Here is a 26094-nt window from a genome sequence, read left to right on the forward strand (position 1 = left end):
AAGTACCACCTTGAACTTCCTGTCTTTGGCCCTATTTTTCTCCTGGTACAGGCCATATGTTTGATAGTTCCCAGTACATCCTTACTTATCGTTGGAAGCAACAACTCCTGACGGTTTATCAGTATCCCCAAGATCAAACCCACAACCCAGGCTGGCTTCCCAGAGCCATCACAGTGTTATCCTGGCCCTCCTAGACGTACAGGGAAATGCCAGAGGGTGATGGTAGCATCTCTGTAGCTTGGCCTTTCACTAGTAAAGGATCTGTTAGTTATGAATATATCTTAGGCTATCAGGAGTTCTAGATTAAGGATGGAGCTGACTCTTTTGTGTCCTTCCAAAGGAGCTGCTACAGGAAGATGAGGCAGATGGAAAGGAGGTGCCTGGAGAACTGTTGGTAGGGTTGGCCAAATGCTGTAGAGTACACTGCCTTCATAGTTTCAGTTTTATCCAGGGCCTTGTTGGATCCTGTCCCATCCACCTGCTGTCTCCAGCTTCCTGTTCTGCCTACTACCTGCACAGGAGAGCTGATCCACTATTTCTTCACTCTGTGGTTCTACCAGCCTCCATCCTGTCCTCCTTACAGCCCTCGGATTCATACAACAGAACGTTCACGCCATTTATTGGGGAAGTGAATTATGCAGCAAATAATATGACCAGGTCCAGACAATATGTTAGTTACCAGCCACATTGTAATCATGAGAGATTGTGGAATGTTGTCATCTCTTTCTTGTACCTGTAATACGATGCTGATTCTATGTGGAATACTGACTAGCCTTGACGTAAGATGTCTGTTACTGTTTGTCTTCAAATGAGACAAACTAGGGATATGCCTTGTGTTTTTCCTCCAGTGCAAATTATCTAATAATTAGTTTTGTTTGCATTTTTAAAGAGCAAAGAATTCTTGGGAAAGGCAATAATGAAATATAGCTTATATTTACAAGTCCTTCCATCACAGTCAGAAAAATAAAAGGGAGTAAATCCAGCAAGTATTAGAATAGAGTATAACAATTAGGGAATCTGTGGTGGTACAAAACTTAATGGAGAATTATTTTGCATTACAAAACTTAATGGAGAAGGAGAAAGGTGTATTTCCTTGAGAATGAAATCATAGGCAACATGCTATTCTAAGGATTTATGTTGCCAACTCTGAGGGAATTTCTAATGCCCAAAGTATTTGATTTATTCAGTAGTGAATGCTAAACCTGAGGAAAGTCTAGGCATTTGCTTGTTTCCAGGCAAGGACTCTAGGCTAGACCAGCTGCAAAATCTGCATTGCTAATGTTCTACATTAATAATATTGTCTATGTCATTGATACTTATGAAGAAGAGAAATATTACATATGTTAATTATATTTAATGTTATATTGTTGTTATATTACATCATAGTTATATTAAATATAAACAATTTCACCTAACAAGATAGAGTGGAAATTAGAAGGCCTTTGGTATCAGACTAAAGTTGAATGTTTCCTCTTTGGATATCGCTTCTCTCATATGTAAAATCACAATTATAACTAACTTCCCAAGTTAGTGTGAAGGTTACACAAAATGAAGTAGATATTCAATATATTATGTTACAAGAGACAAAATAAGTCAATTTAATATGGAGAAAGTATTATAATAGTAATGAATTGCTTCTATTTCCATTTTTATGCAGATGTTTCTTAAAATTATAATAAATTCAGCATAGAACAGAAAATATACTGTATTTAAAAAAACAAAATTTTAGGTGGAAAAGCTTTAATAATAAGTGATAGATGATATGATGTAAATTACTAACCATCACACAGGCCTCAAAAATTGGATAACAAGATTTATTTTAACTGTAGTTAAATTGAGGCCTTTTGGCTCTAGTTAAGATACTATTTCATTTATATCTATATAACCAGCATTTTATTCAGAATGTGATCTGAGTAGCAGAATTGCAGTTGTATCAAATACTTTTTGTCTGTCTTAGGAAAACACTACGTAGCGTATTACTACAGTTCCCAACTTTCCACTTCTCTTCCATCTCAATCCCAATCTTAAAGGCTTGGGAATTCCTCAAAATAAATTTCATATGACACTGCCATACAGTTCAAAAGAAAACTTTGTGGTTCCCTCAACATCTATTAACATTCCCATCATAGCAGGGGGAAAATTTTCAAAAAGAACGAAAGAAAAGGGAAATGTCACTCAATAAGAATAAGTCTTCAGAAACACCCAATGATTTACTTATAAAACAAGTATAATAAAGCCTTCTGAAAGTGAGTTAGTCTGATTTTGATCAGTTCTTGATTTATTCCATGAAGATACTATTAATCATTATTTTTGTTTTAGTATTTCTCATTATTGTACATATTTTTTTTTCAAGATAGGGTTTATCTATGTAGCCTTGGCTGTCCTGTACTGGTTTTATAGACCAGGCTGGCCTCAAACTCACAGAGATCCACCTGCCTCTGCCTCTCTGAGTGCTGGGATTACAGGTGTGTGCCACCATGCCTCTTATTGTGCATAAAGAAATAAAACTTACTGTCAAATATTACCAAATTATATAATTTCTGATGTTATATACATTGGAGGCTTGCTGGTTTTATCATTTGTTCTAAGGTCACAGCTTCATGTTTGTTGAATAATAATAGATTTACCCTTTCCACAGTGAATCTTTAGCCAGTTGTTTTGTTTTGTTTTTGCTTTTTCATTGACTCAGTTCTCTCCTGTTTCTCAGCAATAGGTAAGAATGCCCATCTATTCTTTATCCACAATGGAGAAGCAAGATTATGTAAGAGAATGAGTATAATTCCCTTTATCTGTTTCATGATTTCATAAAGTCACTTACAGGAGGCTTTGGGATTCCCAGTGGACATATGGAAACTCTATTTGGGAAAGCTAAAATATTTGTAATTAGTCTGAGAAGCCTAGTTTGTCAAGTTTCTCTCTCTTTTTTTTCTCTCTCTCCCCCTCTCCCTCCCTGTCTCTTTCCCTCTCCTTCTCTCCCTCCCTCTTGTTTTCAGTCTTACCCTAAAATGTGGCTTTTAAAGATCTCAGCCCCTTTGAATCATACAAGATTTTGCAGAAGTATATGGGTCTACATCCAATGCTCACTCTATGCCAGTACTTGCTGATACTAGGAATTTTTCTGCAGTATGTGACAAAACAAGATAATGTCTTACGTTCTCAAATGTTAACACCCTATAATGTGTTCCCCTTTTTGGATTCACGTTTGGTTTTTTCTAACTTGATATTTCCAAAAACTGTAGTTTTTATAGGATTAAATAGTTTTATATATGATGTTTTTTCACTAAAACCAGTTAGAATTTTTAAAATTCACTCTGCATAGATTTACAATTATGTGTTTCTATATAAAATGTTCTTTGTACATTTTATGGTGATGAAAGAAAGAAATCTCAGTGCCTGGATATACCACATATCTGTCAAATACTGATAAAAAGGCTATATGAGTACAGGATTCAGAATGGTTGTTTCGCATGTGAACATTCATAAGCATGTGTACTGAACACACTCGCACATACACACACACACACACACACACACAGAGGCTTTTTTTTTTTTTAAGAAAATCAATTCTTTGACATGTGCTTGCTCCTGAAAAAAAAATATGAATTATACGGGCTTCTCCCACCACATTTCCCGTCTCTAATCTCTTCCCTGCAGCTACTTCAAGCCCACTGCAGAACAAACAAAATCTACATTCAGAACGGGACCTTTACAAGTTCAATGGAGTTATTTGGGGTGAGTCATTGAGAACACAGTACAAAACCTTTCCTCACTCACCAGAAATGCGTTTAAAAAAAAAGCCGAAGTGAACAAGGCTTGGCAAGTTTGGGAGTAAAATGGGGAGAAAGTGGAACTTTTCCAGCCACAGACAGGGTTTTGGCTCTGTCTTAACCTCCAGTTCCACCAGTTGCTTTCATCTCTGCTCACTAAAGTGCAAAGTTGAACAGGTAAGAACTCAACATAAGAACCTGCATTTCAGCTAGCACCTTCACAGCAGGCCCCCTGCACATAAGAGCCTGCATTTCAGCTAGCACCTTCACAGCAGGCCCCCTGCACGTAAGAGCCCTGCATTTCAGCTAGCACCTTCACAGCAGGCCCCCTGCACATAAGAGCCCTGCATTTCAGCTAGCACCTTCACAGCAGGCCCCCTGCACATAAGAGCCCTGCATTTCAGCTAGCACCTTCACAGCAGGCCCTGCACATAAGAGCCCTGCATTTCAGCTAGCACCTTCACAGCAGGTCCCCTGCACAGTGTAAAGTCCCTGTGTCTTTCCTTACTGCAGATCTGTAGGGCCTTAAGACAAATAATTAGAAAGTTGTATGTAAATTTGATATTCATTCCTTCACAATAGCTTTCAAGTTAGTGAGGTCCCATGAAAGTTAATCCATCAGCAAAGTATTACACAGAGTAGAACAATGGAGACAGAAAGTTAGCTTGTTCCTAAGAACTTTTTAAGTTGAATTTTGTAATAAATAAATCTGAATAATAGTTTCATGGTTTGGGGATATTTAGTGTAGAAATATGCAAGAGTTATAAGTCACTGTAGATTACTTCCCAGTAACCATGTGACTCACCCAGTACTGTGAAGAAAACTTCCTAGTTTCCCCCCGCACCATAGATCACACAGGTTCTCACATCTCATAAGCTAAGAGAATCCCAGAATCTACGAAGAGATAGTACAAAGTTTGGTTTTATTATTCTGAGCTATGTGCATTTATTCACCACTGTACTTGGTTGTGTGCATGTGCATGCAGGCACTCAAGAAAGTCATAAGCTTTGGATAGCCAAAGCTGAAGGCACAGGTGGTTGTGACCCTCCTGATGTGGGTGCTAGGAACCCATGAGCCACCTCTCCAGCCCCATGGGAACATTGTTTTAAAATTTATGCTCAGAACTCTTACTATAGATTTCATAATTCCTAAGATTATCTTTAACATAGGTTGACCCAGAATGTCATTTTGAGCTAATTAACATTCACTGTAGAGGATCCTACAGTAAGAAGTATTCTATATACAGAAGTCCCATCTTTAAGTTATAAGGGGAAAAAAGAAACACTGGTTTACTTATGTGTGTGTTATCTTTGGTCTCTGAAAATCATCAGTTTCCATCAGGGTGACAACTGTTAGCAAAGAAATAAAATCTCTGTGTTGGAAATTTAAACTGCCCATGGGAATTCTAGGGCCAAAATAAATAGATATCCCTGTTCTAATTAAAAACAGATCATAGTACTCCAATTTCCAGATTTGGAGAATTTCTTTTCTTTCACTTCTCTTTGGAGTAAAGTATTTAAATAATAAAATAAGAACTTATATTTCTTTTTTATTGTGTTTCTCTTACCTAGGAATGATTTTGTGTTGTGTTAATTTTTAAATATAATTTATATAATGAAGTTTGGGACAGTAACAAGGAGACTTAATATATGTTACCGTTAAGAACTAAGAATAACAACAAAAAGAACTTTCCCATAGTCTGTTTCAAAGGAATGAAAACATGAAGTAAATTCCATTGAAACTTCATCAGGGCATGAAAGTTTCATAAAGTTGTGGGGTAGCATGCTTGGCCTAGATTACATTAATACAGCTCAAACAGCTTGATGGCATGTTTATTAGAAGATTGTTATTAAGTAAAAGAATCACGGAGTAAACTCACCAGACAGGTTATTTTGGTTGACTTTTAAATATTATTCTGGGTCTGGGACTTTCCTTTTTTTTTTTTTAAACAAATCAGCTCAGGGTGGTACTTTAAGCTCTCCACCACACCTCATTACTGATAGGTTGATCATCTTCTTGTTGAAGCTCTGATAGGGCTCAGCTGTTAAGACCGCTGGCTGCTTGTCCAGAGGACCTGGGTTCAAGTCCCATGATCCACATGATAGATCACAGTTGTCTGTACCTCCAGTTCTTGGGGATTTAACACCGTCTTACATACATGTAGGCAGAACACTAATGCCCGTAAAATAAAAATAAGTAATTTTAAAAAAAGAGTGGTTTTAACTGGGCACTTACTTTGTAACCAGTCATCATATTTAGAGTTACTGGTATTGTCTGATTTAATTAAAAAAAAAAATCTTTAACTGCTTGTGTTGTTCAAGTTTTATCAGTAAAAAGTCAGATTTCCTGAGATGTCAATGCCCCAGACCATACACTAACACTCTGTTTGAGGGGCAGAGTAGAACCAAGGCTTCTCTGTGCAAAGAGCCTTGGCTTCCCCTGCTCAGCTGCTTCCTGGGACTTCGGGCTGCCTCTCAGAGCTGGGGGCTGACTGGGCCACCGAGGGACCTCTTGCAGCTGCTGGACAGAGGAGCAGGACACTCAAAGCCATGAACAACTATCTGCTCCAAGTCCTTGGTTTTTCAGGGCAACAAGACTGAGTCAGAAAGATTGCCTTAAGACAGCAGGTGGTCAGTGACAGAAGTAGGACAAGGATCTGTGTCAGCCTCTTGGTGTGCTTGCTTAGCTGCCTCTCAGGGGCCCTACCAGGAAGTTTTAGACAGGAATTATACATATCTTAACACTCAACTTGAACAGATTGGAATACCATACACATCCCTTCTGGTTTTTTTTTTTTTCATTTTTGAAATTAAAAAGTAAATAAATACTGGCTTGAGAGATAGCCCAGCTTTTAAGAGCCCCAACTCCACTTTGGGTTGGGGTTTGGCGCCCAGCACCCACAGGGCAGCTCACAACCATCTGTAATTCTGCTTCCAGGGACTATGATGTCCTGTTTGACCTATGTTGGCTCCATTAGGTACACACACGTACATAGTAAATAAATAAATGTTCTATATTTATCGATAAGGGTATACACATGTACATAAGAAATAAATAACTTTTTAAATAAAGTTAAACGATGGTGGATAACAAAAAGCATTCATGCTAAGAATATTTGCAATCATTATTTAAGAGAATTTCTCAGAACCCTCTGAAATATTTGTTGATCTGTAATCAGGAAAGTTCTGGTTAAATGCAGGACAGGACTCCTATTTTCTCCAGAAAAAAAATTCTTTCTCTCTCTCTTCCTCCCTTCCTTTCCTTCTTTCTTTTTCTTTTTCTCTCTTTCTTTCTTGTGAGACTTCTACATCTTTCATTGTTTTGTACTAGTTTTATTTGGATGTATTTTGTGTTCTGAAGGAGTCGCTCTATGAAACCTGAAACTCATGATGAATCTACTTTGCCCATCAAATACTGGGATTATTTCTTATTATATTACCATAAATTATACCACAACCATTACTATGTGGCTCATAGAGTAGAAAACTAAGAGTAGGATGTTTATTTTAGTCTTATTAATATATAAAACTCAGTAATAAAAAGTCTTCTCTATAAAATATTTTATAACTATCAAAAAAAATGGAGACAATGTAGCTATAGGATATACTTCAGTATTACCTGGAAAACTTCAAGTTTGTGGTAATCTTCCCGGGCCCCTAACTACACAAGTGCATGGCTATGTTCTAACAGACTTTGAAGCAACTACACCCGAAGTTAACCATAATGGGAAACAATGTTAGAGCTCCTGTGGACGTTTTAAGGATGGTAGGTTAGGACGAGGGATAGCGTGATAGCTGGTGACTCAGACGCAGCCTTTTCCACTGGTGTCTGGCGGTGCTGAGAGCAAATCTACCTCAGTTTTGCATAGTCTTCTGAAGTCCCACAAGCTTCTGTTCATCACTGAGCTCTTTGATATTATATATATATATTACTTCCTATAGATGTAGAGATATAGCCACTCAATAGCTCAGCAATCACCTTGTCCTCTCCTTCTCTGGGAACAATTTTATTAGCATTCCCATAAGTGATTGATCAGATCTGCCTTGAGATCTGTACAATGTGGGAACATATCTAAGTAATTTACATGCCTATTTATTGTAGTACTATATGTAAATGTGAAAGACACGTCATATCTAGTAAGAAAAAAACATCCTCTTGTATAAGTCATGTATCTCGGGGGGTTATATTTATTGATAAATGTAAAGATGGAAATGCTTTCATATTATCAAATCTTAAAAATGGGAGGTAATGATTTTAACATCTAAGTTTCTTACTAGCATGTAATATTAATATTCCTTGGTAAAATTGATATCCTTCAGACCCCAAATCTGTCACTCTCTTCAGCCATAAGCACTCAGGATTAGGGACAGCATCTTTGTAAACCTGCAGGTACTGTTGAACTTGTGTTTGAGTCTTCCAGACGAGCATAAAATTCTACACCAGAAGCAAAAGGCTAGGAACTGTGGCGTGTCTCATTTAGCTACTTTCCTGTAAGCAGAAGTTTTATTTAAGTGGGATAGGGATAAGAACATGAAGAAGTCAGTATCTGGACCTAAAATCTAGCCTTCCCAGCGACACTCAAATGACAGATGTCCGACCAGACACTTTAAGAGCTTAAACAGGGCTGTTTCAATGGCTGAGAAGCTAAGAGCAATGGCTCCTTATCCAGAGGATCCAGCACATACCTACAGGCTTTAACTCCCGTTCCAGAGAATCTAGTGCCCTCTTCTAACTTCTAATGGGCAGCACACACATGTGCACAGACATATATCCACGCGAAACTGCCCAAATATATGTATACATATAGTAATTAAATCTCTTTTAAAGTTTATTTAAGAAGTATTTAAAATTCTAACATATTGAAGGAGTTGGGAGTATTAACTATACAGATTTAATCATCACACATTGCCAGCAAATACCACCATACTGTACTCCACAAACCTGTACAAGAAATATAATTAAAATAAACACTCTAACTTGAGGAGGAACAATATTCAGGGTTTTCTAAGGATACAAATTCAGCTACTATTGTGGCTCTTAGATATCATTATACATGGTTGCTTCAGTATAACAGTGTTTACCCAGGACTTAAGAGTGGTCTAGGAAGTACCCTGCAGCTTTGGTGCTTTGATAATATTCAGTGGTTTCATAAAGATTATTTTTATAAGATTACTGTGTGGTATGCACAGTAACACCTGCATGTGAACACTGATATGAAAGTAGAAATTGAATCTTTCAACAATCACTAAGAATGTCATCCTTCATGTTTGGTAAAACTCCACGTAGGAGGAAACAGACATGAGAAAAATTACATGAAGTCCTGGTGGGAGTAATCAGAAAGTTGATTAGCACTAGGCCTTTAAATTCTTTTTGTTGAAGATCCAGCTTTAGCAAATCCATTCAGGAGTAATAAAGCACTTTTGTGCATCTCAAAAACAAAAGAAACAGACAGAATCTCATCCTAGGTTCTCCTTAGAAGAACTTCAATAGAAACTCCTTTTTACAGTTTTCTTGCAAGAACAGTTGAAGTTACCAGGCTTTAGTTTTTTATCTCACTGGTACTGGGAACTGGATAATTGACAAAGTTTGTGCTTCATTGGCTGCTAGAAAAATGGTGCCAACTGTGTGGCTTATGCAAGGCAGAGGAGTAGGTCGTATGATATGCATCTTGAACCTTCCTCAGTTTTGTCCCCGCCCGTTCTCATTTTACTTTCATTTATTCTGCAATATAGCATTTGATTTGTTAGGTTTTTTTTTAAACATCCGTTCTACAATATAGCAAGTAAAAGCCAGGTCAATTATATTGGGGAAGTGTACGAGATAATATTTAATCATGGAAATAGATATTTTGTAGAGGAAACATGAGAATGAACAAGGAGACTGTTAAATGAAGCGTTGTGGCTAACTTTTCCCCAAACGGTGTGAGATTACATTGACATTTTAGTAAGGGTCAGGGAGACTTCTTGAACTTTGAAGGGCATATCCGTTTAATAGGAATATGAGGAAAGTATATACATGACCCACATAACATGTAAAGGACTGTGATGATTGAAATTTAAACAGTAGGTAAAAGCCAATTTTCAGTCACTATCCTAAGGGGTTGTGCTTTTTCATTTTTTTTTCTTTTTTTTTTTTTAACTAGAGCACTCTACTGAAAGATAAATAACAACTTTAGACTTGAAAGAGATGGGCGGGCCTCAGGCGAGGCACCCAGATTGGGAGTGTATTAATTGGTATTTGGCAAGGATGGTAAACACCTGGGTTGGGGCAGCATCCATAGGGCCTGCATTCAGCACCAACAGCTTACAGATAGGTGAAAGGAAAGAACCAGAACGAACCCCAAGGTTTGTTTGTAATTCTTGTTAAAAAGTTAGGCATTGGTGGTGTTTGACATGGTGGGAAATCTTGTAAAGACTGAATATTTGATGTTAATTTTTTGTTTGTTTGTTTTTATGAGTAAGAAGAACCAAGCCAAAAAAAATAAAAAATAAAAAAAACCGAAATGAGTACATTACTGGACATATTGGATGACAAATGTTTATAAAGACCGTGACTGAGATGTGTCCAGGAATTCAAACATCCAGTTCAGAGCTAGAGTTGTGGGTAAAAGTGTGGCTTAAATAGTATGTGTATGTTTTGATGGCCTCCTGTGTTCACAGTTCTTATCAGTCAATCTTCCTCCTACTTCCCAAGGAAGCTGTCCTATTCCCAGTGAAGCTGTCATCATAAAAGATCCACAAAGCACAAACTCCAGTGATCATGTTCAAAGCCTTCTTTTCATAGTTAGCCTTATAACTTTTGAAAGGATTCACTACTCCTTTTGTTCCTTCTTGTCCTGTGTTTTGTTTTGTTTTGTTTGTTTGTTTTCATTGTATTTTTCAGCCTCTATAATTGGATCTATTCTCCCACCAAATATACTCCTGTGTTCCCAAAATTTTCATTGTCAGTTCAGCTCTCCCTGGGTGAGGAAAGAAAGCGGTACCTATCACAGTAGCTCTTCAGGTGCCTGAAGACAAGTGCCTCCAATTGAAGAGGGCAGAGGCTAAGCAGGAGTGCGTGGCCTGACTCCAGGTTTTAAAGACTCTGGCTGTTCTTCATGAATGTGACTAATTTGGCAAAGACAGAAATGGAGAGAAAAACAAAACAAACAAACAAAAAGAGTAACAGGGTTGTGCCAGAGTGGAGCTTTGGATATGGTAGACATGATAGTTTGAGCAGGACATTCTGTGGGTTGGAAGTGTTGTAAAAGACAGAAGGGAGTACGAACTATTTCATTTATTGAGGAACTAGAAATTGTGCTTAGGCTGAGGCAGAGAACAGCCTTTGGGGGAAAAAAAAACAAAGGACATTTAAATGTGGTGAGTTTGAAAAACTGTTTAAATGCTGACCTAGAGACAAAGAAATAGCATACAACTATGGAGGCAGAGCTCAGGAGGAAAATTTGGACTGAAATATAATTTATGGAGTGATAGACAAATACATAAAATCTAATGCCCACACGCTAGGTAAGGCCATAAATTGGGAACCGGTGCAGAATGATGAGAAGACATAGCCAAGGACAGTATCTTGAGGTACTTCACATTTTAGAGGCTGGTAACTGAGGAGAATTCAGCAAAGGAGGTCAAGAAAAACTAAGAGATGAGACAGAAAGAGAGAAAGTGGAATCCAGGGAACAGGATTGAAAGAGGAAGAAATCATCAACTTTGCAAACTTCCTAAGGCACCAATTAGGATAAAGAGTAAGAACTGGCTTCTGGTTTGACTACACAGAGATCATTTCTGACCTTGACAAGTACTGTGGCTGGAATGGTTAAGAAGGGAGACATGATCGGAGTAGAACTCTTTGGGCTAGTTCCTTTGCGAAGGAAACAGGAAACAGTATGGTAATTCACACTAAACCAATTCACTACCATACAACAAAAAAAGCAGGAAAACCAGCATACAAATATATGGCCATACAAATCACAAGAGCCTGGGCTCAGCTGAGGCTGAGATAAAGCACAAGTCCTAAAGCTTGGATTCCTTCAGAACTCACTCTGAGTGTTAAAACTAGCCTCACAATTACCACCACTTTATCATTTCTCAATAATCCAGTAACAGGAGGTAGACACACACGATAAAAACATACAATGATAAAAACAGATACAGTGCTTTGACTGAGACTCGCCCCGTGGGCGCTCAGGTAGCTCCTGGTCCCCATTGTCGGTGTTGTCTAGGAGTTTAGAAGGTACAGCTTTGCTAGAGAAAGTATTTCCTGGGGTCACGTTTTGAGACGAGGAGCCCTGTGCCACTTCCATTTTGGCCTCTCTGCTTGGTGCTTGAGCTGTAAGGTGACTGCTCAGCTTCCTGCTCCTGACACCAGGCCTATCACTAGCTGTTACAGGCCCCACCACAACAGACTTATCCCTCTGGATGCATAAGCTAACGTAAACGCTTTCTTCCTTCCATTGTTTGGTTACGGTGCTCTATCACAGCAAAAGGAAAGCACAAAACAGCTAAAATAAAACTAAGAGTTGGGATTACAGGTGTATTACTACTCTCTACCTGAGAATTTATTCTGAACTGCACATATGATGAAATTACATGGTATTTGTCTTTCTCTGCCTCCCTTATTTCACTCAGCAGAATGCCCTTCACAGTCATCCAAGCTGCTGCAAATTAAAGGCTATTTTTCTCTTGGCACCACTGTAGCATCCTACTATGACTGCAAATCACATTGTTATCCATTTATCTGCATGGACACAGGTTCATTTAATATACTCCAATTATGTATATCACTGCAGAGAACAAAGTGTATTTGTCTCTTCAGTGCTCACATACTGATCATTCCTTTAGGAATATAGTCATGAGATTGCTCGATCATATAGTAATTCTGTTTTAAATATAATATTTTTATTGATTATTTGGGAATTTCACGTTAGGCACCCCAATCACTCTCACTTCCCAATCCTCCCTCGTCTGCCCCTCCACTCTGTGACCTCTTCCCTCAAAAAGAAAAAGAAGAAAAAACAGAACCAAAACCAACCAACCATCAAAAACAAGTCCAGTTTTGCACCTCATATATTCACTGGGGCATGGCCAAACTCCTGGTGGCCAGCTGCTTAGAGAAACTGAGTCCTTCCCAACCTGCACACCTGCTAGAAGCCATCAGTTGTGAGGCACTACACTTCAGCACACTTATCACCATTTTCAAGAGTTCTCTTTGATGGTTTCCTGTCTAGGCTGTTACTTTGTTAGGGGGCCAGGGTTGGGTGGAGGTGGGGGTTGTCACAGAAGCCTTCTGTCTCTCTCAACTGTGAGTCTGCAGTCATCAATTCCACTGCAAAAAGTAGAGGAACCTCCATGCCTCTTCCCATAATAACTATCAATTTACATTCTCATCATTTGTATTCAGGTCTGCCCTATTCTTCCCATCCTTGACAACACTGGTTAGCTTTTGTTTTGTTAAGAATTATTGTAGCAGGTGTAAAATGATATTTCCTTGTCCCTTTAATTTGCATTTCCCTGATGATTAGTGGTGTTGAACAATTTTTCAAATACATGTTGGTCATTTCTTCAGAGAAATGTGTACTCGGGTCTTTTCCTCACTTTTAGAAACAATTAATTTTTTTGATATTGAATTGCATTTGTATATCTTTTACAACTTAACCCTTTATCTGGTACTCTTATGCATACACACATACACAGTTATTATTCTCTGCAAATTATTCTCCCTGTAGGGGTCTCTTCCCTTGGCTGCTGTACAGAACGTATGTAGTTTAATTAACATAACCACTTGTCTGTTTTTGCTTTTGTTACCAGTGCACTGGAAATCCTATCCCAAAACAAAGCCATTGCTTATCTCAGTGTCTCAGAGGTTTGTAGAGAGAGATGATTTAAAGGAGTTCTCAACCTTTGTCTTCATACTCAGAATCAGATGATCTACTACAGTAATGGAGCCTGAGACACGTAGAAATTGAGAGGAAAGATTTAGAACTATGAATGGTTCACCAATCTAAACAGAAAACAAAGGAGAAAGATAAAAAAATTTGTTTACTCAAGTTATATACATCTCTAAGCAGCTTGTAAATGTTAGCATGTTTATTCATAACATACCTGTGGGACATGTCTAGTTATGATTTGCTTCTTGCAGGTAAAGCAAAGAGAGCATAGTATGGTCATGTTATTTTCTTAAGGACTCCCACATGGGATGGAATCAGAGAGCAGCTGAACTCTAAACTCCTTACCACACCCAGTGATGCTTTATATTGTAGAGTGACCTGGAGGCCCTCCTGGGAGTGGTGCAGCTGTGTTTAGTAGGCTCAGACATCAGGTGTTAATCGAGATAGACGTTCTGACATTGAGATTGAGTGTGATGGAAACTGGAGAAATGGAGGAAGTTGAGGATTTAGTTATTCAGATAAAGTATACAGACAGATGGAAGAGGAAAGTCAGGAAGGGAGGAAGTGGACCAGTGGAGGGTCTCAGAGAGATGAGACTGAATTCTCTGGGGTTTTAGAGTCTCTGTGATGCCAATGGACTTGTGTGATACAAGAGGGGAAGAGTTCGGGTGGAGGAGATGGTGACACTGTTGTAGTGACAGAGGCAAGGGCTTGCTGGGGGTGACTAGGAGCTCTAGGGCACGGCACTAAAGTCCAAAGGAGAAGACTTATGCACCACAGAAGGTCAAGAAATGATGAGTCTGTGGTGATGGGTGGGGCATCATCATAAATACTGAAGTCATGTATGAATCACTCAGTATGAGACAGGAAGCTGGGTGGGGAAAAGGCCTGGAGACCAGTGCATTGCAGTGTGAGGCTGGGAGGAATGGAAATGGAGGAAGTCACAAGAGCAAGTTAGACACAAGCAAAGTCCAGAGAGTTGTTCCATAGGACAGCCTTTCTTGTCACTACCTGCCCCTGGGAGTGTGGTAGGAAAGCTGAAGGCTGTGTGTCACAAAGGTGCCTACCCTGGCTACAATCCTGAAAAGGTTTTGAGAGGCTGAACTTTTGAAATGATTAAAGTGTTAAATTACCTCAGAGGTCCAACACATTAGTAAAGTAAATATTAACACAGATTAGTCTATCAAGCCCATTTAAAACCATTAGTGCTTTAAGCACAAATAAGGCTTTGAAGGTGTGGACAGCTTTTGAAGGTGGGGGAGCAGAAGGAGGAAGGGAGCATAGGAAACAGCCCTAGGCAGGGGGAAACAGCTACCAAGCGTGTGAGTGTGGGGAACTGGCTAGTGAGCGTGCTGGCAGTGCTGTGGAGAAAGAAGAGGGTGCAAACGAGCCATGTCCCCGAGCTCAGTGTCCTCAACAGAGAGTATCTTAATTATTTCAAATACAGATGTGGAGGTTGGGGACAGTCCTCAGCTCTAACAATATGAAGGGCTTCAAAAGAAGTATTAACATTTCCAGACAATAAAAGAGCAGAGGCTTCTGCATAAATATAACAGTTGATCAACTTTCTGTGCCTGAATCAGAAAACAAGGTCAGTTACATCCTGTTGCAGTACTAGGTCCACATTCTTAGAGGAAACTGTTAGTCAACAAAAATCCAGACTTGCCTCGATGAAGTCTATGGTTGGTTACTTACTGAGCCACCACTTCTTCTTGGCAACAAAATCATTTTTATACCATCTGTATAGTGGCATGAAACATGACATTAAAAACCAAGGCAGCTATCTTGTGACCACAAAGGAAGCTAGCTTCAGAAGACCAGAAAAATGGCAGAAAAATAGCCAGATTTGAGAAACAGAAATGCATAGCACCCAGTTAAACTAGAACTTGTGGTAGCAATATTACATGGGATATTGCTGAAAATTATGCATTCTTTAGTTGAAATTCAAATTCTAGCAGATGTTGTATGTTTACTTTTATAAGCCAGGATGCTAAGAATGACAGAGCACATTTACAGAGACCCCACCTCAATGAAGAAAACGTAAGCTGCTGACCCAGTCAATTCTGGGGAATACCTTCATTCAGAACCTTTTGATATTGGTAAAGTTTCTTTGCTAGTAAGTCTGACTTATTTCTGTATTTTGTGTCACTTCCTTTCAGGTGCATCCTAACTAATACAAATATACTCACACCCAGCAAGTTGATAATTTGTATTGCTCAAACCTATCATAAACTTAGAAGTTCACATCAGCATTTTCAGAAGTTCTTAATTATGAAGTCCAGGCATATTTTAAGAATTCATAATTTTATATCTTTGTGTAGCATACCACAAGGATATTTGTGTGAAATTCATTACATATTAATGTCTTCATTGGTACAGTTTAACTGGGTTGGATCTTCTCTAGGTTCCTAGTTTAGAAACATTAGTGTTCTGAGACCAGTGAATACATAATACAAAAGATGCCAAGGTGAACTAAATATTTATTTGTCAAAACACCTCACAATTCTGTATAGAATAGATTTTCTCTAATATGAAGATCATTTATGTAAAGGGCCCTTTTCAACAGCAGTCATTCATTTTGAGAACTAATGGAGCTATATATTTCTAACACCAACCATCTTTTGGCAACCATACCTTCTACATATTTATGAATTATGAATAAAAGTTAGATCATGGTCCATGTAAATATATAACTGGGCCTCTCGGTATCACGAAAGAATGAAGTAGCTCCAAGTCTTATCAGGTAAATTCTTCCTGGGGCTCTAGAACCAGCATCAACCCTGCCCTGGCTTTGGTCTGTCACCCTTTTTCTGCTCAGGCCTGATGCACTTTCTCCAGCCTTCAGAAAAATGGTCTTATTAGAGGCTGAGTATGTAAAAACAGACAAATCTTGGTAATACAAACAACACCGGGAGCAAATGACAAAACTCAAATCTAAACTATTTTATGCTTTCTTATTATATGTGTCCACTACATTTAGATACTTCTTTAGAAATTTTTGTATCATATCTGATATAAATTGGGAATTAGAATTGATTAGCAATTTGAACAGTTCTTATGGTTTACTTTCATTCTGCTTTATGATTACTCCTAGCAATAAATTTCAATACTTAGAATTCTATTTTGAATTTGAATTTTTTCAGTACCCCAATTTGGGTTCAACATCCAGCAATTCTAACCTTCTGTATTACTTTAGGGGAGCTCACAGTGCAATATGGTGCTCCCCATACAGATAACCCGGTACAGAGCTCATTTGGACTTTTGCACTGGCAATTCCTCACAGACTTTAGCAGAACATGTGAGGAAATATGAACTCAGTGTCAGGCAAAGAGCACTAAAAGGTACTACAATACCAGGCCATACAATATGCTGCTGCAGTTGGAACATTTTACTCATATTTAAAAGCCATTTCCCACAGGGCACTGGCTCATTGGTAGATGGCAGAAAAATGTCAGTCAAACTATCAAAACAGTAAGTTCACTGACTCGGGCCACCTGCTAAATAAACCGCTGCCGCCTTTAACCTCAGAGAACTTTAATGTAGCTGCCAACATCTATAAATTTTTTAGAGTTTCTGGTTTTCCCATCAGATCAGCTTGACTCAGCTACCAATAAAAAAGTTCCTTGGCTGTCAATTCAGCTTCATCAAAACAATCGCTGATCTTTGCGCCAAGGTGTCTCATTTTTAAGAAACAGATTTATAACATCAGAAGTCTAATAGCAAAGCCTGTTCAGTTATGTATGTGTATGTATTCACGTGAATATGCACAGGCATATAACTACATATGAATTTAGAAATATATGTTGTAAATTAATTCTTTCTAGTGACATATGCTTAGCAAATAAATGTTATATGAGGCAATTTAATCATCTTTGTGAACATGCTTTTTAACCATAACTCATTAGTAAAATGTTATGTAAAAAAAAAAAAAGTTACATACAGACTATTCTGTCCATGTACCTTCACATTCATACTGTAAATAGCAGTATTGTATTTTGCACAAGATGACCTTTGGGATCCTTTAAAACGCTACACAAATAAGGACCGTACTTAAGAATTACAGTATAAAGCAGTGGCTTTGGGGTTGTGTGACGGTTCACGGGTTCCCTAAGACCATCAGAGAATACAGATATTTATATTATGATTCCTAACAGTTGCGGAATTAGAGTTATGAAGTAGCAACAGAATAGTTCTGTGGTTGGGGGCTCAGCACAGCTTGAGGCGCTGTATTAAGTGGTTGCAGCACTGGGAAGCTTGAGAGCCACTGGGATAAAGTTTATTGTCTCAAAGGTGCAGCCAAATACTTTAACACCAGCTGCATTGGTTAGAGACATCAGAAAGCAGGGGAAACCTGAAATAAATCAAAGAACACAATTCTTTGAGCAAGGAGAGATTCCTTATCATACCGACCCCATTTTTTTTAATAGAACTGTCACCAGCCAGATTTAAAATCACTATATATATATATTTTTAAGTTTAAAAACAGTGAAAAGAGTGACTTGGGACAGGAAAAGTCTGTAGTAGAGAGAAGAGCAAAAACACAAGCTACAGAGGAGCTGGCTGAAGGATTCCTCACATTTTCAGGAGAATTTGAGACACAAAACGCTACCAATCATTATCTCTTCTTCAACTTAAAATAGGAAAGTATTAGTGTGCAAAATGAGGTAGGAATTTCATTTCCCATAATCTCACTGATTTATTACACAGTTAGCGCTGCTGCCATATTATTATTAGGATCAAAGACACTTAAAAGAGAAATGAATTAAGAAAGTGACTAATGTTGGAAGAGGCAAGAGCGATGAGTAATTATGTTCTCAGGGGAAGCCATAGTCACCTGTATTCAGGAAAGGATGCACAGAGCATGAAATCCCCACTGTCCGTTGGCTGAGGAGAAGTATCTAGTATCTAGTGCCTTCAAGTATCTAGTGCCCAGGCTGTCCCGATTAAAATGTTTGGCTTATTCGTAATAAATCAGGGAATTCAGATTACAGGGGAAATAGGTCACGGGTGCACAATGAAATGTCTTGCTTCAAAGGCAACAAAGATACACTTAACAGTCCTGGAGGAACAGCTTTAGAGTCTGAGTGGAATCTTCATCTCTCTCAAATTTATCTGCGTAAAATGTTTTCAGAAATACTGTCATCCTTTAGCTGCTGACTTGACTTTTGCAGTGTTTTATATCATGTTGCCTAAAATATTTCTAGTTAAATGGGTGTATATTATACAATGCAGTTTTAAGTGTTTTTAAAACACAGGGGAATTGGCAGTCCAAGTAATGTCGTTATTTCTTGAAATTAGAATCGGATAGAGAAGTTAGTACCACTCAGATGTGTTCCTAACTTAGGCAGAGTCTCCCTCCACCTTCTGCTTCTAGTTATTGGAGAAAAATAATTATGCTGAGTCACCTAATTATCACGTGCTAGTCCGGGTTGGAAGATTTCTGATAGCCAGTCTCAACTCTAATACATATGTGATTCATGCCTGTGCTTTAGGACTTACCACAATTCATCATGGGAATTATTTTTTGTTGTTGTTAGCTACATAAAGAAAGAGATTTTTTTCGTAGGTGCAACTAAATCTCGTGGCATCCCTAATGTTTAGCACACTGCCAGTCATTTGGTGCAGACTTCATTCCTGCAACTGAATTAGATACCACACAATGTGGCTTCTAGTGATTCTAAGATTAATATTAGCATCGCTCAATGTACTGGCACCATACAAACAACTTTTGTATAAGCGACATGTAAAAGAATTGGTGAACTGTCATTTCTACTTTAAAGATGCTTTTCAAACTTAATAAGATATTTTGCTGAAATTTTATCAAACACCCAAATCATTTAACTTTAATTATCTCAATAAATTTTAAATGGTAAATTTAAACTGACTACAGAAGCTCACTTGTAATCAGACTTAAAATAATCTGTATTTAAGAGTAGAGTTTACAGTGATGCTTAAATCAATATTTCTCTGAAACTTGACTACAGGGTCCTGAGAATCTTGGTTTATAAAAGATCTTCTGCCACAAGAATGGTTAGAATCAAACACTTGAAACAATAGTTTTGTACAAGACGTCATGAAGATTGTTTCCCATTAGAAGCAAAGATATTTGAACATATGATCTTAATGTAGATAAGTTTCCTGAGAAAAGAATTCCCGGAAAGTGGGAAAGGTGTTTCTCTTGATTATTAATAAGGTTATTTTCCCTACAGGATATACATTACCTAAAGTCATATTTGACCTCAGCAAGCCTGAGGTCAATACACATACAGATAAAAATATATTAGATGATTTAAACTCACACCTAAGTATCCATAAATGCCAGCCAGCACACCTGGGGTGCAGATAGGCTGGCCTCAGTCTAAACACTGCTGTGTACACATTCTTGCACTGCCCTTAAGAAACTACGTTCATACTGTGCCTTTAAAAGCCAGGTTCCCCTCATCAGGGACTCCTCGTCTCAGTCAGGATGGCCTGTGCAATGGCGGTGCAGTATTCCCTGCCCTCCCTGCTTCTATACCCTTCCGTGCAGGACAGGCTGGCGCCCCTCATCCTCTGAGTCTTCTGCTTACGGCACCTTCTAGCCCACCCAACCCCATGACCTAATTCCAGTCCACACTTCAAGACCAGACTTAGCTGGAAATGTCCATGACAGCCAGCCCTGGATTAGAGTCCTGTAAACTATACCTAAAGCTCATGTGGAAAATGGTCTGTTTCCTTTTTACTTCCTCTTCAGTGTATTGTCCTTAAGAGCTGTGACTTGCTCATCCATTATCACATTCTTATGATAGAAAGCCAATGAGTCAGCTCGGATGAGGAGAAAATATTTTGAAGTTGCAGAGGCGACAGCTCTGTCATGGAGTTATTTTGAATAAGTCCCAGGCTCTCAGGCTTGATTTCATTGCCTGTAAAATGGGCTCACACTACTTGCTTTGTGGGATTATTAGTAAGCACTCAAATACATACTTGGTGCTTTTTCCAAGTCCTCTGCATACATTGTCTTATTGCTTGTAAGGTACAACCCTATGCAGCAGTGTTAGCATCCATACTCCACAGTATAAAAACAATTAAAACCACAAAGCTGCACAGTTCATAAAGACATATTTAGTCACTAAGCCATTGTTTCTAGGTCACTCTTAAGTCCTGTAAACCCCAAGTCCTATTCTTACATTCTGTTTTCCCCAAGTAACTTCTTAATCACAAAATTATTCATTTGATTTCTAAAATATAATACCTGAGATAGTCTTCTACAAAATTGAGAATACTCTATAGAGTTTTAGCAAGAATTGAGACATGTCTCTTTTTCTAGGTGAGTCATATTAAAATATACCTCGAGGGGCCCAGGGATGTAGCTCAGCAGTAGAGGATTTGCCCTGGGCTTGATCCACAGTGTTGTAAAACAAAGTTGATATGATATCGGTGAAGCTAGTTAGTCTGAGGAAGCCCACTCCTAAGTTCTGTGAAAAAAATAAAACAATTAAAAAATCACCTCTTAAATACTGTATCTAAAATAGTACCATCATAATCCATGCCCTGTCTCAACACAGAAATGCAAAAGATATATAAATCTGCTGAATATTTAAAGTACGGGGAGGAAAGCAAGAGCCAAGATGGGAGGCTGTGTAATGTCACCCAAGTGAGAGTGCACAGGAGGCAACACAAGGAGATCTAGGAGAAAGTGAGGGAAAGCTGATGCTGGAGCATGTGTTGGGAAGGCGAAAGAGCAGGGGAGGGCTAAATCCTGTAGCTTTGAGCATTTGTGACACATCCACAGCTTCTAACACTGGCCTTTCACAAACACAGGCCAGTGTAATCTGCTGTCACCTCATTCTCAGCTCTAAGTATGTATTTGTTTTGCTTAAATGTTCAGTGCAGCAGATCATGCACCATTGTGCCAATCACAATTTCAGAAACCTTTATTTGTTTGCCAGGTATTGTTTGAATGTGAAAATAAAATAAAATAAAATGACGCAAGTAGCCTTTCTGTGGCTGCATTGTTTGCCTGAGCTGTGATTGGATATGGTCCAGGAATGCCTTTAAGATAGGCTGAGACATAAATAAATATGTAATGTGTATTTTGAAAGAAACTCTGAGAGAAGTCACATGGCTTCATAGTTCTAATTGACCTTAGAAATCAGAGCCCAACCCCTTATTTACAAAGAAAAAAAAAATTCTAAGACTGAAGGAGGTCAAAGGACCTGCTGAAGCTCACCAGACTAGTTATTGGCAAAGCTACAGGCAGAAAAAAAGTAGAACGCTCATTCTTACTCCACTGATCACTGTTTGGGCCTTTCTCTCTCACAGTAGATCCAGAACACTCCCAGACAACAGCAGTGGGTGCTTCAACATACTCTAAAAATACATGATTTTTCCTATATAGACTAACCTAGCCCTAGCCTGAATGTACCTTTGTCATCCGAGGCACTCAAGTTAACATTCCAGAATTGCGTTTAGTAAGAAAAATTTTAATCAAATATGCAGTATCAGTTGTTAAGCAAATTAGTTCACCTGAACAACTTCCCAGATCTTATCTGCCTGATGTTCAGTTTCTTGGGTCAGGAACCAGAAAACGTAATGACTGTCTTTCCCATGGGTGTTTTGAAATGGTGCTGTGAGTAATAAGATTCACATTTAATAATTTAAAGACCTAAATTCACAGTGAAGCTATTAGGGAACCCTTAGCTTATGATCTGGTAGGATAAAGCTAAGCTAAAACCATCTCCCTCCTTCTCCGCAATTCAATCAGTTTTCCATTAGTGATTCCAGACAATTTTTTAAAATTGTTATTTCTAAACCGTAACAGTTACTGTACCATTCTAGGAGACAATGCTCTCTGCTAATGGTAGATATTGAGCCCAGTGCCTGTTTGTTTGCTTTGGCCAATATTTGCAATTGAATTATTACTTTGACAAACCCATTTCAAACATTTCAGTACAAACTAACATTTACCAACACTTAGAAAAACAACTTGGAATGATCTAGCACTTTCACATAAACGTCTGTTTTTAGTGTGGATGCCTGCAGATAAAAGGACATAGTTACTAAATCTGACTTATAGTCTTGGAGTCTATTAAACCATCTGAACAGTGGGAATACCCACATGAAAATATAACATATGATAATAGATAACATAATTTAGAATAAGTTTAATTTATTTGTTAAATCTGTGAGAGAATTGCTAAGGTTTTCAGCCATTGCTTCCTTAACCAACTTAGGAGGTCATGGGGCAAAGCCACATGCATAGGAATCGACTAAGTAGGTAGCATCTGGCAGAGGCCAACTTGGAGACTCTCCCAGAAGCAGAGACAGAGCTGGGAGGGACAGAGTTGTTATTTAAGCAAGAGCCAGGGGAAGTCAGGCAAGGCAAGTACTAGCTGGCAAGGACCACTGTTTTGGATAGCCAGAGCCCAGCATCCAAGAAGACTGAGTCGAAAAGGAACCTCCATGACAAAGATAACAGTAAAAGATGATTCCATTTACTTTTTCCCCTGCTGTGGGTCCTTGATCACAGAGTGCTACCAGAAAGGTCAGAAGTCTGTCAGAGTTCTGCCTGTCACTGAGGCAGAGGTAGCAGGAACACCTACTCACCTTGGGCCAAGGGCTTTCAGGACTTTGCCAGTTTAGAGCATAGCTTATAGACTTGTATGACAAAATAGCAGCCAGCTTCGAAAGGAACTCAATATGTTCACTTAGGACACTCTTGACAGCCTGGTTCAGCTAGTGGCATATAAACGTGTGAGGGATCAAAATCTTTTTAAAAATTAATCTCTTGATTTTACATCCCGATCATAGCCCCCTCCCTTGCCTCCTCCCAGTCCCATCCTCTTTCTTCCCCCTAACCCCCTCCCCTAGTCCTCAGAAAGGGGAGACCTCTTCCCCTACCAACTGACCCCAGACTATCAAGTCTCATTAGGACTACCTGCATCCTCTTCCTCTGTGGCCTTGCTAGGCCACCTCACCCAGGGGAAGTGATAAAAGAGCAGGCAACAGAGCCCTGTCAGAGACAACCCTGCTCCCCTTACTAGGTTACCTATATGGAGTCTGAGCTGCCTATCAGCTAAATCTGAGCAGAGGGTCTGGGTCCTCGCCATGCACAGTTTTTGGTTGGTGCATCAATCTTTGCAGGGCCCCTGGGCCCAGATTTGTGGGCTCTGTTGGTATCCTTGTGGAGCTCCTGTTATCTCTGGGTTCTTCTATCCCCCTCCCCTACTCTTCCATAAGACTCCCTACTTTCTGCCCCAAATTTGGCTGTAGGTCTTTGCATCTACTTCAAGCCCCTATTTGGTGGAGTCTTTCAGAGGACATCTATGGTAATAGGTTCCAATTAGGTTCCTTCTCTTAAACCATTTCCGGTGCCTATTCTATTTGCTCATCTCAGTGAGAATTAAGCATCCTCCCTATGGTCCTCCTTGTTACTTCGCTTCTTTAGGTCTGTGAATTGTAGTATGGTTGTCTTGTATTATATGGCTAATATCCACTTATAAATGAATATATACCATTTATGTTTTTCTGCTTCTGCGTTATCTCACTCAGGATGGTCTTTTCCAAACATTTGCCTGCAAATTTCATGATGTCCTTGTTTTTAATAGCTGAATAGTATTCCATTGTATAGATGTACCACTTTTTCTTTATCCACTCTTCAGCTGAGGGATATCTGGGTTGTTTCCAGTTTCTGGCTATTACAAATAAAGCTGTTATGAACATAGTTGGACAAATGTCCTTGTTGTGTGGTAGAACATCTTTTGGGTATATATGCCCAGGAGTGGTATAGCTGGGTCTTGAGATATAGCTGTTCCCAATTTTCTAAGAAAGCACCATAATGATTTCCAAAGTGGTTACAGAAGTTTACATCCCACCAGCAGTGGAGGAGGGTCCCCTCTCTCCACATCCTCTCCAGCATGTGCGGTCCCTTGAGTTTTTATCTTGGCCATTCTGATGGGTGTAAGATGGAATCTCAGGGTTGTTTTGATTTGCATTTCCCTGATGACTAAGGATGTTGAGCATTTCTTTAAGTGTTTCTCAGCCATTCTAGATTCCTCTGTTGAAAATTCTCTGTTAACTCTGTAACCCATTTTTAATTGGATTATTTGGCTTGTTGATGTTTAGCTTCTTGTGTTCTTTATGTATTCTGGATATTAGCCTTCTGTCAGATGTAGGGTTGGTGAAGATCCTTTCCCAGACTGTAGGCAGTCGTCTTGTTCTGATGACAGTGTCCTTTGCTTTATAGAAGCTTTTCAGTTTCATGAGGTCCCATTTATTAATTATTGATCTTAGATCTTATGAGTCTTTGGGAGGAAGCCACAAGGGTGTTGAGAGTGGACCTGGTAAACCTAGGAAGTATTATTGGGGTGCATTATGTGAAATTCCCAAATCATCAATAAAAGTACTATGTTGGATTTAAAAAGTACTAAATGATAAGTGGTGAGTCTATTTCAGAAGTTATGTAACCTTAAGCTAACACATTGTCTTCTTCAGAGTAGTAAAGTATTTGAAAACCTGTGTGGATAATTAACCCAAACATAGTCCTAGTGGATCAAGGATATTAAATGGTGAAAATAGCAAAATATATCTTATAAATTCTGGCCAGTCTTATCACAACAGATTAAATTCATTATAGACGGCCTTTAAAGCTACCAAATACTATAATAAATGTGGCTTTAAGTGTGATGACTGCTCAGATTTTGGTCAAACGACTAAGGTTTGAGCTTCAGTGAGGCACTGTATTTCACGTGTGGACTCTCAGCACATGGATCACCATGTGCTGGAGGATCCCCATGGTGTGGAGGCTGACCTGTTCTGCACAGTGTGTTCTAGGCCAGCCAGGGCCACACAGTAAGATTTTGTCTCGGGGGAAAAAATCAGCTCTCTTTATTGCCAGAGATAGCCATAGCTCACTTGATTGAAGTGTTACAGTGACTAAGAAAATCCCTTCCAATATGCATCCAAGAAGACCAAGAACCTCCTCAGCCTGCAGAGGTGAGGCAAGCAACAAGAGAGAAGAGATCCAGCTGAGGTGGCCATCCTCAGGTTAGCCCCTGGCTGGCCTCTGCTCAGCAAAGCACAGTGGTCCTCATCTGCACAATGCAGCACAGGGCATTGTGAGGTGAGCCTGTTCCTACAGGACACAGGTAGGGAAAGCCCTTTCCTCCGGGCCTCTCACAGGGGTGTTGCCCCATTGTCTGACAGGACTTCATTTAGATAGCCATCATCAGACAGATGTTGTTATGAGTGACCATAAATGTGTGCATCCTGGAATCATTCACTTTATCCTCTCATTCAGATGATACAATGCATGATTGTATATATATTTGTAATATATAGAGAGAATATAATATATAATATATAATATAATATATATTCCATATGGAATATATATTATATATATATTACAAATATATGTATGTAAGTTTGGCATAATTAGTTCAGGTGTGTGTACTTGAACTTGCAAAT

General features: G+C 38.9%; 1 protein-coding gene and 1 long non-coding RNA gene across 6 annotated transcripts in view; one reads left to right on the plus strand and one right to left on the minus strand.

The window, feature by feature from the left end:
• The window catches only part of Itprid2 (ITPR interacting domain containing 2), a 79898-nt gene that overhangs the window by 37925 nt on the left and 15879 nt on the right, over nt 1-26094 (minus strand). Inside the window, exon 3 of the mRNA XM_021643321.2 lies at nt 4573-4661. Coding sequence (XP_021498996.2) covers nt 4573-4614 — 42 coding nt within the window. The 5' untranslated portion in view covers nt 4615-4661. The remainder of the gene's footprint in view (nt 1-4572; nt 4662-26094) is intronic.
• LOC110552208 (uncharacterized) overlaps nt 1-26094 on the plus strand; it is a 42845-nt gene that overhangs the window by 977 nt on the left and 15774 nt on the right. For all 5 annotated transcript variants that reach the window (XR_009593892.1, XR_009593890.1, XR_002476631.2 and 2 more), the window contains exon 2: nt 3655-3732. This is a non-coding gene — a long non-coding RNA (uncharacterized LOC110552208). The remainder of the gene's footprint in view (nt 1-3654; nt 3733-26094) is intronic.

The sequence above is a fragment of the Meriones unguiculatus genome, chromosome 8 (assembly GCF_030254825.1).
Source record: "Meriones unguiculatus strain TT.TT164.6M chromosome 8, Bangor_MerUng_6.1, whole genome shotgun sequence".
NCBI classification, from domain to species: domain Eukaryota; kingdom Metazoa; phylum Chordata; class Mammalia; order Rodentia; family Muridae; genus Meriones; species Meriones unguiculatus.